Source organism: Ambystoma mexicanum, chromosome 2q (assembly GCF_040938575.1).
Source record: "Ambystoma mexicanum isolate Mex_15411 chromosome 2q, UKY_AmexF1_1, whole genome shotgun sequence".
Lineage (NCBI taxonomy): Eukaryota > Metazoa > Chordata > Amphibia > Caudata > Ambystomatidae > Ambystoma > Ambystoma mexicanum.
Genome location: NC_090924.1, coordinates 946,520,885 through 946,535,078, shown reverse-complemented (window position 1 = coordinate 946,535,078; position 14,194 = coordinate 946,520,885). Strand labels below are relative to the sequence as shown.

Below are 14,194 nucleotides of genomic sequence, written 5' to 3'. Positions count from 1 at the left end.
TGCAATACTCCAAATGGCCAGAACCAAGGGCACTATAACGTTCAACGGCTCCAAGATAGGTTTCTTCCCGGATTTCACTAGAGAAGTGCAAAGAGCTAGACAATCCTTTGGCCCTCTTAAAAAACGTCTCCAGACCCTCAAAGTAAAATACGGACTCCTATTCCCGGCGCAGCTGAAAATATACTTTAATGGAACAACTGTGCACTTCACGGACCCAGCTGAGGCATGGAATTGGGCGGCAAGACACCTGGAGGGTGACTGGAGGCCAGACGGAAGACAAGGTAACGGTAGGAATCGCCCGAGATGAGACAGGGTACCTCCTGAACTCCCGCAACACCAACCCCAGGCACAGCCAAACAGGGACAATGACTGAAATGGAGAATAAGGTACCCATTCGCAGTTACGCTTTAAGACCCGGCACCATGTTATTAGACCATGTTAACAGCGAATTAATTGTGAACCCGATGTCTGTATAACTGACGGCCCAGACCACGCAACCCCCACGGCCGGAACAAGGCAACTTAAGACTAAGTAGAGTTATACCACTTGAGGAATAGTTCTAGGTTGAGGAGTTGACTGTCCCTTGACAGTCGGTTGTATTTGTATGTTCGGGCGACAGGTACTTCAAGTTGGGGTGGAGTATAGGGTGGGGGATGAAAGGGAAAGTTTTAATGTTGCTTTGTTAGTCTGGATCCATAGCATGTCCAACCACAGACCTAAGTGCAACCCTCTGCACATTACACCCTGCTGTACTATGTATTGGGACCATGTTCCCGACAGACACACCAAAGGGAGGCAGCTCTCCCGACTCAAGCATCCTGCGTGCCCTCTAACGGGAAGCTCTAGATGACACACCCACAAACATACCCACCCCCACCCGATCGCCCCAGGTCCCTTAAGCTGCTCAGTTGGAATGTGAACGGAATGGGCTCTGGGATTAAAAGACGTCTGATTAAACAACTGTTGAATAGGCACTCTCCCGACTTGGCCCTTCTATCAGAGACGCACCTAGCGGGAACACACTGCACCCTTTTCCAGAGAACAAATTACAGGACCGCATTCCATGCAGGGTACACGATGGGATCCAGGGGCACCCTTATTCTTATACACAAGAGGCTCCCGTTCTCCCCACAAGTTGTGGAACTGGACCCACGGGGTCGCTATGTACTCATTCTAGGTTCACTCTGGGGTGAAACGCTGGCCATTGTGTCAATATATTCCCCACCCGGACTGGGCCAGGGATTCTTGGAGGATATCACCACTCTCCTAGGGAAACACCACCCAGATCGATGGGTCCTGGGGGGAGACTTTAACGATGTCATGTGCAATGCTATGGATCGTACCCATCTTAGAGGGCGTAACCCGGATGTTTCCACGAAACTCTCCAACTTTGTGTCCGCCCTAGGCCTCCGAGATGTGTGGCGCGAATTACACCCCAAAGATAGAGGCTACTCGTTCCACTCTGGAGCCCATGGCTCCCTCTCTAGACTTGATTACCTCCTGGTCCCGAACACAGACCTATACAGGGCAATATCCGCAGAATTCCTCCCTCGTGGAATCTCGGACCACTCCCCCCTATTGATTGAAATACAAACGCACTCTGTAACCCCCCCTAGAACGTGGAGGCTAAACAGCTACCACCTTGGCTTCCCAGAATTGGTAGACCGCCTTACGGAGGTGTCCGATGAATACTTTGACATAAATATACCAGCAGTGGATGACCCGGTGGTGGTGTGGGAGGCTTATAAAACGGTGCTGCGTGGGGAAATCATCTCCTGGGTAGCAAACAAAAAGCGGGAGAGACTCCAAAAAATAGTAGAGGCAGAGGCTGAAATGGTCCAGGCCGAAAGCACGCATATTCTTGACCCTACCCCGCAGACTCAAGGGTCCCTCAAACTAACCACAGAAACCTTCAGAAATATCATGCTAGATAATGCCAGGCAGGCCCACTGGGACACCAGAGCGAGGATATACGAGCTGGGGGACAAGGCGGGCAAAATGCTGGCCTGGCTGGAGAGGAGGGAGGAGGGGAGACGTCATGTCAGGGAGATTGTTGCCCCGAGTGGTGTTGGATACCAGACGTATGCTGAAATAGCAGAGGCATTCGCCCAGTTCTACGCGGAACTCTACCGAGTCCCGACAGCACCTTTCGACCCGACCCTACTGGATGAAATTACACTCCCAGCACTGACACCACAACAACGGGAGGAGCTAGAATCGGATCTCTCTGAATCCGAAATAGCCGAAGCCCTAGCGCAACTCCAAACAGGGAAAACACCGGGCCCTAATGGTTTCCCGGCCGAGACCTGGCAAAAACTTGGAGGGAATTAAATGGCGACCCCCCGTTAACAGGATGTTTCTTGGCGCCCACGACCAGGGCACCCTCCCAACCGGACCTATGTAAGGCCACCATTGTGGTCATTCCCAAACCCGATAAGCTCCCGGAACAGTGCGCCTCTTATCGGCCTATCTCGTTAATTAACAGCGAAGCCAAGGTTCTTGCTAAGCTCCTTGCTAACCGGCTGCAATCAGCGATCCATACCTTGATCCACCCGGATCAATGTGGCTTTATGCCACACAAATCAACGCGTATGAACCTGCGCCGGCTCCATCTGGCGCTGGAGCGGGCCCCGATCATTGACACCCCTCTCGCCCTACTGGCAGTAGATTTTGAAAAGGCCTTCGACTCGGTTAGGTGGGACTGCCTTTGGGAAGTCATGAGGCGTATGGGGTTCGGAGACAGCTTCTTGAAATGGGTGAAATTACTCTACACTAACACTCGAGCGGAGGTCAGAGTGAATGGTTGGCCGTCCCGGTCCTTCCCGTTGGGAAAGGGCACGAGACAGGGCTGTCCCCTCTCTCCCCTTCTCTTTGCCCTGGCAATTGAACCTCTAGCCCTTTGGCTTCGCCAAGACGCTGCATGGACGGGGTTCAGATGGCCTGAAGGACATGAGGACCGCGTCTCCTTGTACGCAGATGACCTCCTGATTTACCTGGGGGACCCAGCTCGGTCCTGCCCCAAGGTGACGCAGATGCTTACCCGTTTTGGTGACCTTTGTGGGCTTAAAATCAATTGGGGAAAATCAGTTCTCTTCCCGGTGAAAGGCAATGTGCAGGCTGACCCTCGGGAATGTCCGTACCGAACAGAACCGCAAGGTTTTCGATACTTGGGGATCTGGGTGACCACAAACCTGAGTGAATACACACTACACAACTTTCAACCGGTCCTTGACCGTTTTGTCAATGACGTCCACCACTGGAGACTTCTTCCTCTTACGCCCATGGGAAGAGCCGCACTCTTTAAGATGATGACTCTCCCAAGGTTTCTCTATGTCTTACAAAATGCCCCACTAAAGATCCCAGACTCCGACTTTAGGCGGGTTGAATCCCTTTTTCGGGAACTAATATGGGGGGGTGGTCAGCCGAGGATAGCGCTAACTACGCTCCAAAGATCGGTCTGGGAAGGTGGGATAGGAGCTCCACGCCTCCAAACATATTATTGGGCTGCACAGCTGGCAGTGGTCAACGACTTGCTTCATGGAGATAGGGAGCTCCCCCACATCAGGGCCGAGGTTGCAGCCATGCACGATACCGACCCATGGCAACTGCTATACCAAACTCTTCCGAGACCCCTTCCACCAACGACCACGATTCATACTATTGTGGTTTGGAAACAGGCGCATAGATTCGTTGGGTGGGAAAATAGTGTAACTGTGGCACAACCCCTGTGGAGAAATTGTAACCTGCCCGAGATAAAGAAGCTTCAACCATGGCCCCGATGGGTAAGGGCTGGGATTCTGAGGGTTGGGGACATTCTTGAGGAGGGGGACATAGCCTCGTTTGAAACTATCCAGCAAAAATTCCAACTCCCGGGCACTGAGCGATACCACTATGTACAGCTGGCCCACGCCCTAAGAAACCACATACCTGCAGGCACCAATATCCCGGATTACACACCAATAGAGCGTAACATATTACCAGCTCTCATCCCCACCAAATGCACCTCCATCCTATATAATGCTATTACATCCTTTGCTACGCCAGAACTCACGACCCTGAAAGCTAAATGGGAGGTGGATGTAGGGGTGATAGATCCAGAAGACTGGATCCAAGTACTAATGCACCCAAGGGAGGTGGCCGTTTCTTCCAGGATTCGGCTGGTTCAATTAAAGATCCTGCACAGGGTCTATTACCCCAGGACGATACTATATAGATGGGAGAGAGCCTTGAACCCGAATTGTCTCCGCTGTGGGGATGAGGAGGGGACCTTCTTCCACATCCTGTGGGCATGCCCCCAAATCCGCACCTTCTGGAGTGAATGCTGTACTGTACTCGGCAATGTCTTGGCGTGCCGCATACCACTAGACCCGAAGATTCTCATTTTGGGTGTTCCGGATGAGATTGGACTTACTAAATGGGGCAAGCTGCTCCTGAACACAGCAGCGGGACTGATGAAGCGCAACATAGCGCAAAAATGGGGAGCCCCGGAGTCCCCAACGATGGAGCAATGGGCAACAGATATGAACATTTGTGCCACTATAGAGCACCGAGTATATACTGCCAGAGGATGCCCTACTAAGGCGGACAAGATATGGGGAAGGTGGGAAGAGAATGGACCCTAGAACCGGCTGGACCCTGTTGTGTGCAGTGAGGGGGATATGGTCGGATTGCACTAAAACCTGGGGTAATGTCATGGGTGATTGATACCTGATCTGTTAATGTTTGAATTTTGGAAGGACATGCTAATCCACACAAGCTGTTGTTGTGTTGTTTTGAATGTAAAACAATAAAAAATGTTTTATTAAAAAAAAGAAATGCCAAAAAAAAAAAAAAAAGTTACCAACATCGATGCCAAACAATGTAAAATGCTACGAGAGACAAAAATATAATAATTTATAGTAAAATTAGTATCTTTTTTCCATGTAGCCTGTACTGGAATATCTCCTTTTATCACTCCATTGACCATGCAAAGATCTCTAGATTCAATTATAGATGATAATTGTTGCCCTCTAAGTTAAGCTTTTTTCATGGCATTCGATATTGGTAACAAACAATCAGTTATTTCACAGCAGGCCACATTAAAATCACCCCCCATAATAATAGATGAAATCTCATCACATTGAAGGTGAACATCCAGTGCATTGGTTAAATCATTCAAAAAAACATCAGTTATTATAGCTAATGGATTCCAATACACATTTATTAGAGCAGTAACACCCATACATTTCAAATTATTTTCTGGCCACCTCAATTTTGAAACCTGAATAAAAGAATTTGGAATTAACCATTCAAATAAACCAAACCCACTTGTGTTCCTTACTACAGACAGAAGACCTGATGCTGGACGGCCCTTAGGCCCCTTATACGCTGGAGATAACGGGGCCGTAAAGCCGTCTATAATTGGATTCGATTTTAGCCAAGTCTCTTGAAACATTGCCACATCAACTGACTTAAGATCTTGGCTTCCCACTTGGAACAAATGCGTAAAACCGCTCAGCTACTATCCCTATCTACTATCTGGAAGTGTGTTTGTTATTTTTCTGGGGAATTACCCGCCAGCAGAAGTGGAAGCCAAGATCAATCCTCTTGGTCCTGTTGGCTCAAAGGATTATCCACCTGCTTAATCACAGTTCTCTCTCCCACTATCTGACAAGATCTTGTAATCTGCAGGGGAAAAGAAGGGTTCAGGTGTTGGTTGCTCCATTTTCATATGAATCTTTTGAACATTTTGAGTTTGTATTGGCTTTTCTAGAGGTTGTGATCTAGAAACCTCTCTCAATTCATGTCACAGAGTTTGCAGCAGGTGAGCTTGTTATAGTAGAAAACATCTGATCATATTTGATTTGACATGCAGGAAAACTGCATCATGTTTACCCTCCTGACAGAACTCCACCTGATCAATATCACTTGAACAAATATTCCTTAAGGGGAGAATAGAGCCAAAGAGTTTAAGAATGTTTTGGCAATTCAATATTGATTGCCCTCTCATGAATGATAGTCTTTCCAATAACAGAATCTTCTCCTCTTGCACTACTTGCCACAAAGTCTTAACATTATCCTGCTTATTTTCTTTATTTGTTTTATATTATTGGACATTCCTATGGCGCCTATACACAAGTGTTTCTTGGCACCACAAGGCTAAAAAGGGGAGGGGGTACATAGGAAAGAAAACAACAGTCATACTAGGCCTTGTGACGTTTTTACCATGCACGTACAGAGACAAAGAAGAGCAGAGGGGCATGGGGGTAGAGGTAGGGTAAAGGGCTGGGAAAGTGGAAGGGGGGTGAAGTGCAGGAATGGGGGCTCAGGGTGCTGAGCAAGTGTGGAGGTGAGCCACATAGGGCAAGTGTCGGAGGAAACAGGGAGAGGAAAAACAAGTGCAGTGGATGGCGTGGACCAGTTTAAGGCTAATCCGGGAAGGGTGCTTGAAGGCAAGTGATGGTTAGGGATGCTGGGGGAGACTGGACAGAGGAGGGCCTGGCCACTGAAGACTCATAAGGGACCTTATGACAGTCTCAGCAGCAGAGGGATATTAGCAAAGGAGGGGAAGAGGGAAGGAGGAGGAGAAAAGGAAAGTCTTGAGAAGTTTCGGAACTTAATAAGATCCAGCCAAGTCTGAGGGGAACAGGGAGGCCATTCCAGGGGGAGGCTCCTGCCGAGGAGAGGGATTTACCTCCCACTCTCTGCTTGGAGAAATGTCTGACCTGCAGAGAGTTGGAGCTAGAGGACCGAAGGACTCTACCAGGGAGGTATTTAGGGAGAGAAAGCTGGATGTAGGTTCTAGGCCCCAGACAGCCTTGTGGATGATGCACAGGGTCTTGAATTTGATCCTTGGGTTCACCAGGAGCCAGTGGAGAGATTTTAGGGCTGGAGAGATGCGGTCTCTGGGTTTGAGGCCAAGGATACGTCTTGCAGCCCAATTCTGGATGAGTTGCAGAGGGCAAAAGGAGGAAAGAGGCAGATTGATGAGGAGGCTGTTGTAGTAGTCCAGCCTAGCGAGAACCAGAGCTCTGGAGACATTGGTCTTCTGGGGAAGGTGAGGAAAGGGAGATTGCCTCTGAGGAGGTGCAATTGAAAATTGGACTTTTTGGAAAGGTCTGTGATGTGTGGGGAGCAGGAAAGAGGAGGAGTCAAAGATGACACCAAGGTTTTTAGCCTCACAAGGTGGAGGGGGGAGGCAAGGAGGGGTGGCCAGAGAGTGCTGTGGAAACAGCAAGAAGGCATCCCAATGAGAAAGATCTCTGTCTAACTGGCATTAAGGCAGAGATCATTAGCAGAGCACCAAGTCTGAATAGCAGTCAGGCAGTCAGGAAGGAGAGGAGGTAGAGGATGGAAGATTGAAGGAGAGTTGGGTGTTGTCAGCATAGCAGTGGAAGTAAGGAGAGAAGGTGGAGATGAAGTGGGCCAGAGGGACACGGTTGACGTTGAAGAGCCATGGCAATAGAATAGAGCACTGAGGGACACCACAGGTAGAGAGTGAGCCGGAGGATAGGAAAGAGCCCAGATGCACTTGGGAGGGTTGATTTGAATGGACAGAGGTCAGAGACGTCAGTGCCTGGTCAGTGATGCCAAGGGTATCACAGAGGTGATTTATGAGGGTGGGATGATTGACCCTGTCAAAGGCATAAGAAATATCAAGGAGGATCAGAACAGAGGGAGAGTCTGTGTCCAAGTTTCAGAACAGGTCTTCACAGGTGTTCAAGAGAGCAGTTTCCGTGCCTCTGGAATCTCTGAAGCCAGGCTGGTGGTCGTGAAGGCAGCCAGCCAATTCAGTGTGGCGGGTCAGTTGGGGTATGACCAGCTTCTCCATGAGTTTGCCCAAGAAAGGGGTGATAGAGGTACGGCAATAGTTAGCCAGGCATGAAGGTTCTGAAGACGGCTTTTTTAGGAGAGGGTGCATAAGAGAGTTCTTGAGGGGTTGCGGTAAAGAGCCGGTGGTGAAGGAGTGATTAAAGAGGTCAGCCAGGGAAGGGGCGTAAGAGGAGATGGTGTCCTTCATAGTTCTGGAAGAGAAAAGGAGCACCTGTTTGGAGGAGACTTTCATAGAGCGAACTACTGTAGAGACCTCATCTGGTGCAATGGAAGAGAAGGAGGACAGTATGGGTGGAAGAAGGGGGGGCCAACAGAGGGAAGAGAAGAGAGGGGGAGGAGAGGGGAGTCGATGACAGTGAGGACAAGATGTCCTGACTTTTGAAGTGGGTGGCCAGTGCAGTGCAGAGGGCCTGGGGAGGAAGAGGAGAGGAGGAAAATGCAGTAGGATTGGCAAGTTCCTTGCAGATTTTGAAAAGTTCTGCCATTTTTTTGGTGGCCTCAGTGATGCAGGCTTGGATGTGCACACTCTTCTTGGAATGGATGTTGTGACGATATTGCCCTTGGAGCAGGCATAATGCCAGTTTGACAGAGGAGATACTTGAGGCGTGCCACCAAAAGAGCCACTTGGAGTCGTACCACGAGTACAAGGGGCAAGGATCTTCAATGTGTTGGAGATGGAGAGATGGAGGTTAGCCAATGCAGAGTTGGTAGGAGAGGAGAATGAAAGGTGGGGGAGGGATGAAGGTGGCATCAAATGTAGTGACTGACACGCGCTTCATCATTGAATGGTAGAGAAGGAGACTGGCAGTGCAGACACAGGCATTGTCAGGGGCCATGGAGCTCAGGGTTGGCAGAGATGAGAGAGTGGTCAGACCAGGAGACAGGAGTAGTTAGAGGGTTGGAGAGAGGGAAGAATGTTGAGTAAAGAGAATGACAGAGGTCACAAAAGAGTACACTGGCCAAATCTGGGGAGTCAAGATGGATGTTGAAGTCCCCAAGGAAAATAAGTTCGGGGGAGAGGCCATGAGAGAGGGTGAGAGGTCATCCCATTCTGATAGAAAGAGGGGTGTGGGTCCGGGGGGCCTATAGATAGTGGCAAGAGTGAGGAAGAGGGTAGGAGAGACAGACAGCCTACATGTGAGACATTCAAAAGAGGAGTAATCACGGCCACTCCGTCCCAGACCGGGTGGGTCTAGGATTGGACATGATTGTGTAGCCTTTGGGGAGAAGAGTGTCAAAGGCAGTGATAGAGCTAGCCTTGAACCACGTCTCAGTGAGAGTAAGGACATCAAGGTCAACGTCTTAAAGATATGGTGTGGGGGATCTCACAACACAAGGGCCGTGGTGGGGGAGGAGTTTAGTGGGGGGAGGTGCCCGAGGGGGCGTGGTCTAGAGGTGGCAGGGCTCGCAGTGGACATCCAGCAATACTTAAAAAATTTAAAAAAACGGCAGCATTGCCTTTTACCACGGCTTTACTGGTGAGTAATGCACAATGCTAGCTACATGTACATGTAGCAAGCATTGTGCATTACTCACCAGTGCCAAAGCCGCGGTAAAAGGCAATGCTGCCGTTGCATGCGCTTTTAAAAAAAATGTTTTAACTATTCCAGCGTGGTTCATGGTCTTGGGCGGTCCCGAGATCCGGCTCCATATCTGGTGCCGGATCTCGGATCCGCTGAGAGCCGGCCCAATGACCAGCACTGCTCATGATTCCTTCAAACAATAAGTTATCTTTTCAGTTCAGTTATTTAATCATTCTGAATTTTATTGAAATGTTACTCCATTAGTCTTGCTGTAATTTTAAGACAATTTAGCTAACAAGTGTTTCGAGCCTATCTGTTCCCCAGGGCTCTTTCTTAAATATGAAAATGGGGGTTATAAATGTCCTTTACACAAGGGGCACTTGAATTAGTCTTTAACAATCGCATACAGATCAATACACATTTATAAGTTCAAAATAAAAGGGAAAATGAGAAAAAATAGATAAGTAAACATTGAAGGTGTGTGTTTGAATTAGTTGTCATGCAAATGAAAATGAACGTTACATGTGAAAACTAGAAAGAGATAGAGATGGGTTCGCTTAGGTTGAGAAACAGCAAATAAAAGAAACATGAGTGCATTAGTTATGGTATGATTTGGATTCTTCATCTCATTGTCTGATTTTAATTTATTTTTCCAATACAGTTGTAACCTTATTTCTGCACCTTCAATGATTGTGTTACAATTGGATATAATTGTTATGCACTTAGTACACTCTTTTCTTTTCCCGGGTTGCTCTGCTGCTGCAGTCAACAGATAGTAATAGAGTATGTAACTGATTGCAAATATTAGTTGTATTCTTATGGATCTCAGGAACTGATACTTTATGAAATGATTAGTGCAACTTTATCGAAATCCTATGGTGACTGCTCAATAGCTGAGACTGAGCGGTATTTGCACTACCTTTCAAACGGCTGTGTTTCAGTAAGAAGTGCCCCATTTGCACATGTATACCTTTTCTGTATTTCTATTGTGTCTATGCAAATGGCTTTTTAAAAGAATGTAGGTTTTCAACCGGCATTGGCAAATAACTCTGTACTCTTTATCTGAAAGGTCTTTTCTCATCTATTTTGCGGGAGCACTCCAATATCACGCATGATGGACCAAAGTGGATTGTATTAGATGGTGATATAGATCCCATGTGGATTGAGTCTCTTAATACTGTCATGGATGATAACAAGGTGAGAAACAGTGTATTTCAGTGCATGATGCATTTGATTTTGTTTATGGTGGTATAATCTGCTCTGGGCTCACCACAACGATGTAGCACATTTTACAAATGGATACATATTATAAAATAAATATGTGTAACTTCAAACCACTGGTTAGAAAATGGAATTATTTACGTGTGATTTTTCTAAACAACTCATTGTCACTTTGTTGCAGACGTGTTTAGCAAATCTGACATAGGGCACGTATGGATGCAGGCAATGCATTGTCCTCTATGATAAACCATATTCATCAAAACACAGAAGCAATTATTGCAACAAGACCATACCATTCTAGACTGACTAGCTAAAAGTCTAGGTGGCCTCTCAGATTGCAAGGATGTCTCAAAGACTCATGAGAATACCAACAATCATTTGGGTAATGCGATCTTGTAAATGCTGTTTCTTTAAACAAGTAAAATACATTAGCATCTTAAAACAAGAGCTATTAAAAACAGATGGAAAAACTGAATAATCCAACTCATGCCAATACTTAAATAATATAGTTTTATAGACGGAGGGAGCAGTTGTTATCGCGGGTAATGACTTGCCACCAAGTCATGGCCCGAAGATCATAAGTTGGCAAAGGCTCATTATTTCAAGGGATCACAACAGGTTGACAGATAACAGATGTTTATTGTTCCCCAACCTAATGGTACATATTCTATTGACCTCAGAAAGATGAATGGCACAGTGAACCTGCTGGGATTTGAACCTGTGACCATGAGGCCAAAAACAAGTCCCTGTAGTGGATGAATTAGTCCACAGCACCACAGTGACCACTCCCGATGTCTATAAGGCTAATAGCACATGGTGATAGTAGCAATACATGTTTTGGAGTTGTCACGCTGTTAGGGAGAATTCTCAAAAATGTACCAATTCCTCCCACCTTAGAGCCCTCCAGCTCTTTTGCTGAACTTTGGGACTTTGTACTTTTAATTCTATTTGTTTTCTGTGTTTCTTTTGGTTATGGAGTCTAACAAACTCCATAGGCATCATCTTTTATCACTGTGTCACACTGCACCTTCAGTGCAGTGGCACAGGGAAGTCTTTTAGATTTCCCAAGGTTTAAATACCTTCTCTGGGATAAACCTACTGTTTCCCAAAACAGTAAAGTGAAATTGACTTTACTTAGCATTGTGCTTGCTAGACCCATCACCCCCTATCGTACAATAGAGTGCTGGAGGGGTTACTTAGTATCCCCTGTGTCTAAATGCTCATGTAACATTTTTGATGTTACCCTTTCCTCATTTGACTGGCTGGTGTCAGTAGTTTCATTTTGAACTACCAAGGTTTGCATTTACCGTGACCGATCGCGGACCCTGTAACTTTAACCGTGGGAGCCATGTTTTTCAAAATGGCATCCAGCCATCTTTGCTAAAATGGTGCCTCTTTGTGGAAAGGTCCTTGTAGAGTTTTTCTCTGTGTGCCAAACCAGGTTTGGTCTCTATGTTTATTTCGCCTTTGACAGGGTTTCTGAGTGAAACCCGCCTCTGGCTCCAGAGTGTCTGGTGTAGGCAGGAAGTGAGGGAGGTGCCCGAAACTCCCTGTGCTTAGTCTCCTAGGAGACCTAAATGCTCTCTGTGGTGATTGGCTGGCTGACTGTCCGGCAAGGACAGCCACCCTGCTGGGTGTGTGGCAGCGAGCTGGAATAAATGGGAGAGAACTGAATAAAAGGCGAGTCTTTTGACTTGGAAGACAGAGTCGACCACTGGATGAAGGAACCGAAGAAGAGCTTAACGTGGACGCCTGCTGCAACTCCTGGACCGTTGGTTTGCCCGGTGAGGCCCTGCTGCAGTGACTACTTGCCAAGTTCGCATCGACAGAGATGCCCCTGCAAGGACGACTTCTCCCTTTAAATTGGTGAGACCAATCAACTCCAAAGAAAGCCACCTGGACACCTATCTCGGAGCTCGTTGTATTTCCTCAGAGTTGTGCAGGAGCCGCATAGCCAGGGAGAGTGACACCAGATTGTGTGTGTTACTTTTAAACTGGCCTAAAGCTTTTGGAAGTTCCTCCAGACTCCCACAAAGCAGGACTGACCATGCCTGAGCCCCCTCAGCAGAGTACAGGACCCCAGAAGTGAGGACAGTCCACCTTGACAGCCAGGAACTGTGCTTGTTGCTATTTGCTGTACCGCAAGGAGTTGAAACGCGAAACAGCCACTGAAAGTAAAGTTTGCCGGTTGGCAATTTTGATGGTGCCAGTACAGTGCAGGAGTCCCCTGACGTCCTCCCTCTTGTCCTGACGACTGAGGCCCAGGAACAGTGAGATCTGCAGAGCTGCACAGGAACAGAAGTCATCAGCTGCATCTTTTCTTCTTTACCAAGGTACTGTGAAACAAGTCTAAGAGAATGTACCTCTTACTGTAGAATTGCTTGTAACTTCCACAACTCACAAGCCTAATCAACTTGTGGCCCTACATTTGATTCTTCTTTTCATCAAAGACTCCTAAGAACTTGTGCAAAGACCTTTCCATTAGTTACCAGATGTGCTTTATCCTATCCAAGACTTTTGCCCATTCATTTTGGCTTAGCCTATTGAATTGAATGACTCTTCTAGTGAACTCTAAAAATATCTGCACTGCTTAAGAATATGTGTGGTCTCTTGTGTTCTAATAACCTTTGCCTTTTACCAACTTTTAAAGAGTATTCTGAATGCCAACAGTAAGGTATTAATGTCCCCGGCACCTTTGTTACTGAAGTCACCTGTGGGTGTAGGTTGGTTCTGTGGGCCATCCCAAAAGGGCCTTGCCTGATTCAGAAACTCAAAGTGTACAGTTTTGAAGTATATTTGTGTGTTACTATTCTATTGCTCCCTTCTGAAGAAGGCTTTATAACTGACTGATAAATACATTATTAATTGTTTATGCAAGAAACCTTCAGTGTAAGAGTTTATTTGAATACCTTTAACTGTGATTCTTTGTTTAAATCCACTAGAGCTCACATTTCCCCTCTTGAGATATGCCTGGCTGCTCAACACACTACCAAAACTGTGTAGTACAAGTTTATACCAAAGGTGGGGTTGCCTATACCTGTAGTCATTGTTATTTTGTAGTGTTCCCAGAGGGTACTGCATTCAAACTTTGCCTAACACATGCCGAAGTAGAAAATGTTGCCGTAAGAGAGAATAAAATAAATAGACAAACTGAGTTAGTAAATTTAAGGGTGGTTACATTTTTTAGTATTTGAATAGCATGGTTCTCTTCAAATTAAATATTTTAATTGCAATTTGGTTGAACTAGAACAGATTTAACATGAGCATGCACAAGGTGTCATGTAAAAGTTAATGGTTTCTCTATAGTATTCTTTAAGCATGTTCCAATGGCTTTCTCTTACTCATCTGTGTCTTAATAAGCACGTTACAGCAAAAAAAGACCTCCCACTGAGGAAGTGTCTTGTTGAAACAAAATCTTGCCTGAGAAATGCATTGATGTTTCCCAGTATGCCTCGGAAAACAGACTGTTAAAAATGCAGCCAATACCAGTAATTATTGACTGCACTCTAAACCTTCTGATTGCCTGAGTGTAGGCCACTAACGATTTCCATGTGCTAATATATGTTACGTAACAATCAAGTATGCACATTAGTGTTGGTCTACACAGGTGATTTGCAGCTGCACTAGTTCTGTGTTTT

The 14,194-nt window shown here is 46.6% G+C and overlaps 1 protein-coding gene across 1 annotated transcript in view; it reads left to right on the top strand.

Annotated features, from left to right (window-relative positions):
- The window catches only part of DNAH11 (dynein axonemal heavy chain 11), a 4,227,155-nt gene that overhangs the window by 2,261,013 nt on the left and 1,951,948 nt on the right, over positions 1-14,194 (top strand). Inside the window, exon 41 of the mRNA XM_069648254.1 lies at positions 10,405-10,532. Coding sequence (XP_069504355.1) covers positions 10,405-10,532 — 128 coding nt within the window. The remainder of the gene's footprint in view (positions 1-10,404; positions 10,533-14,194) is intronic.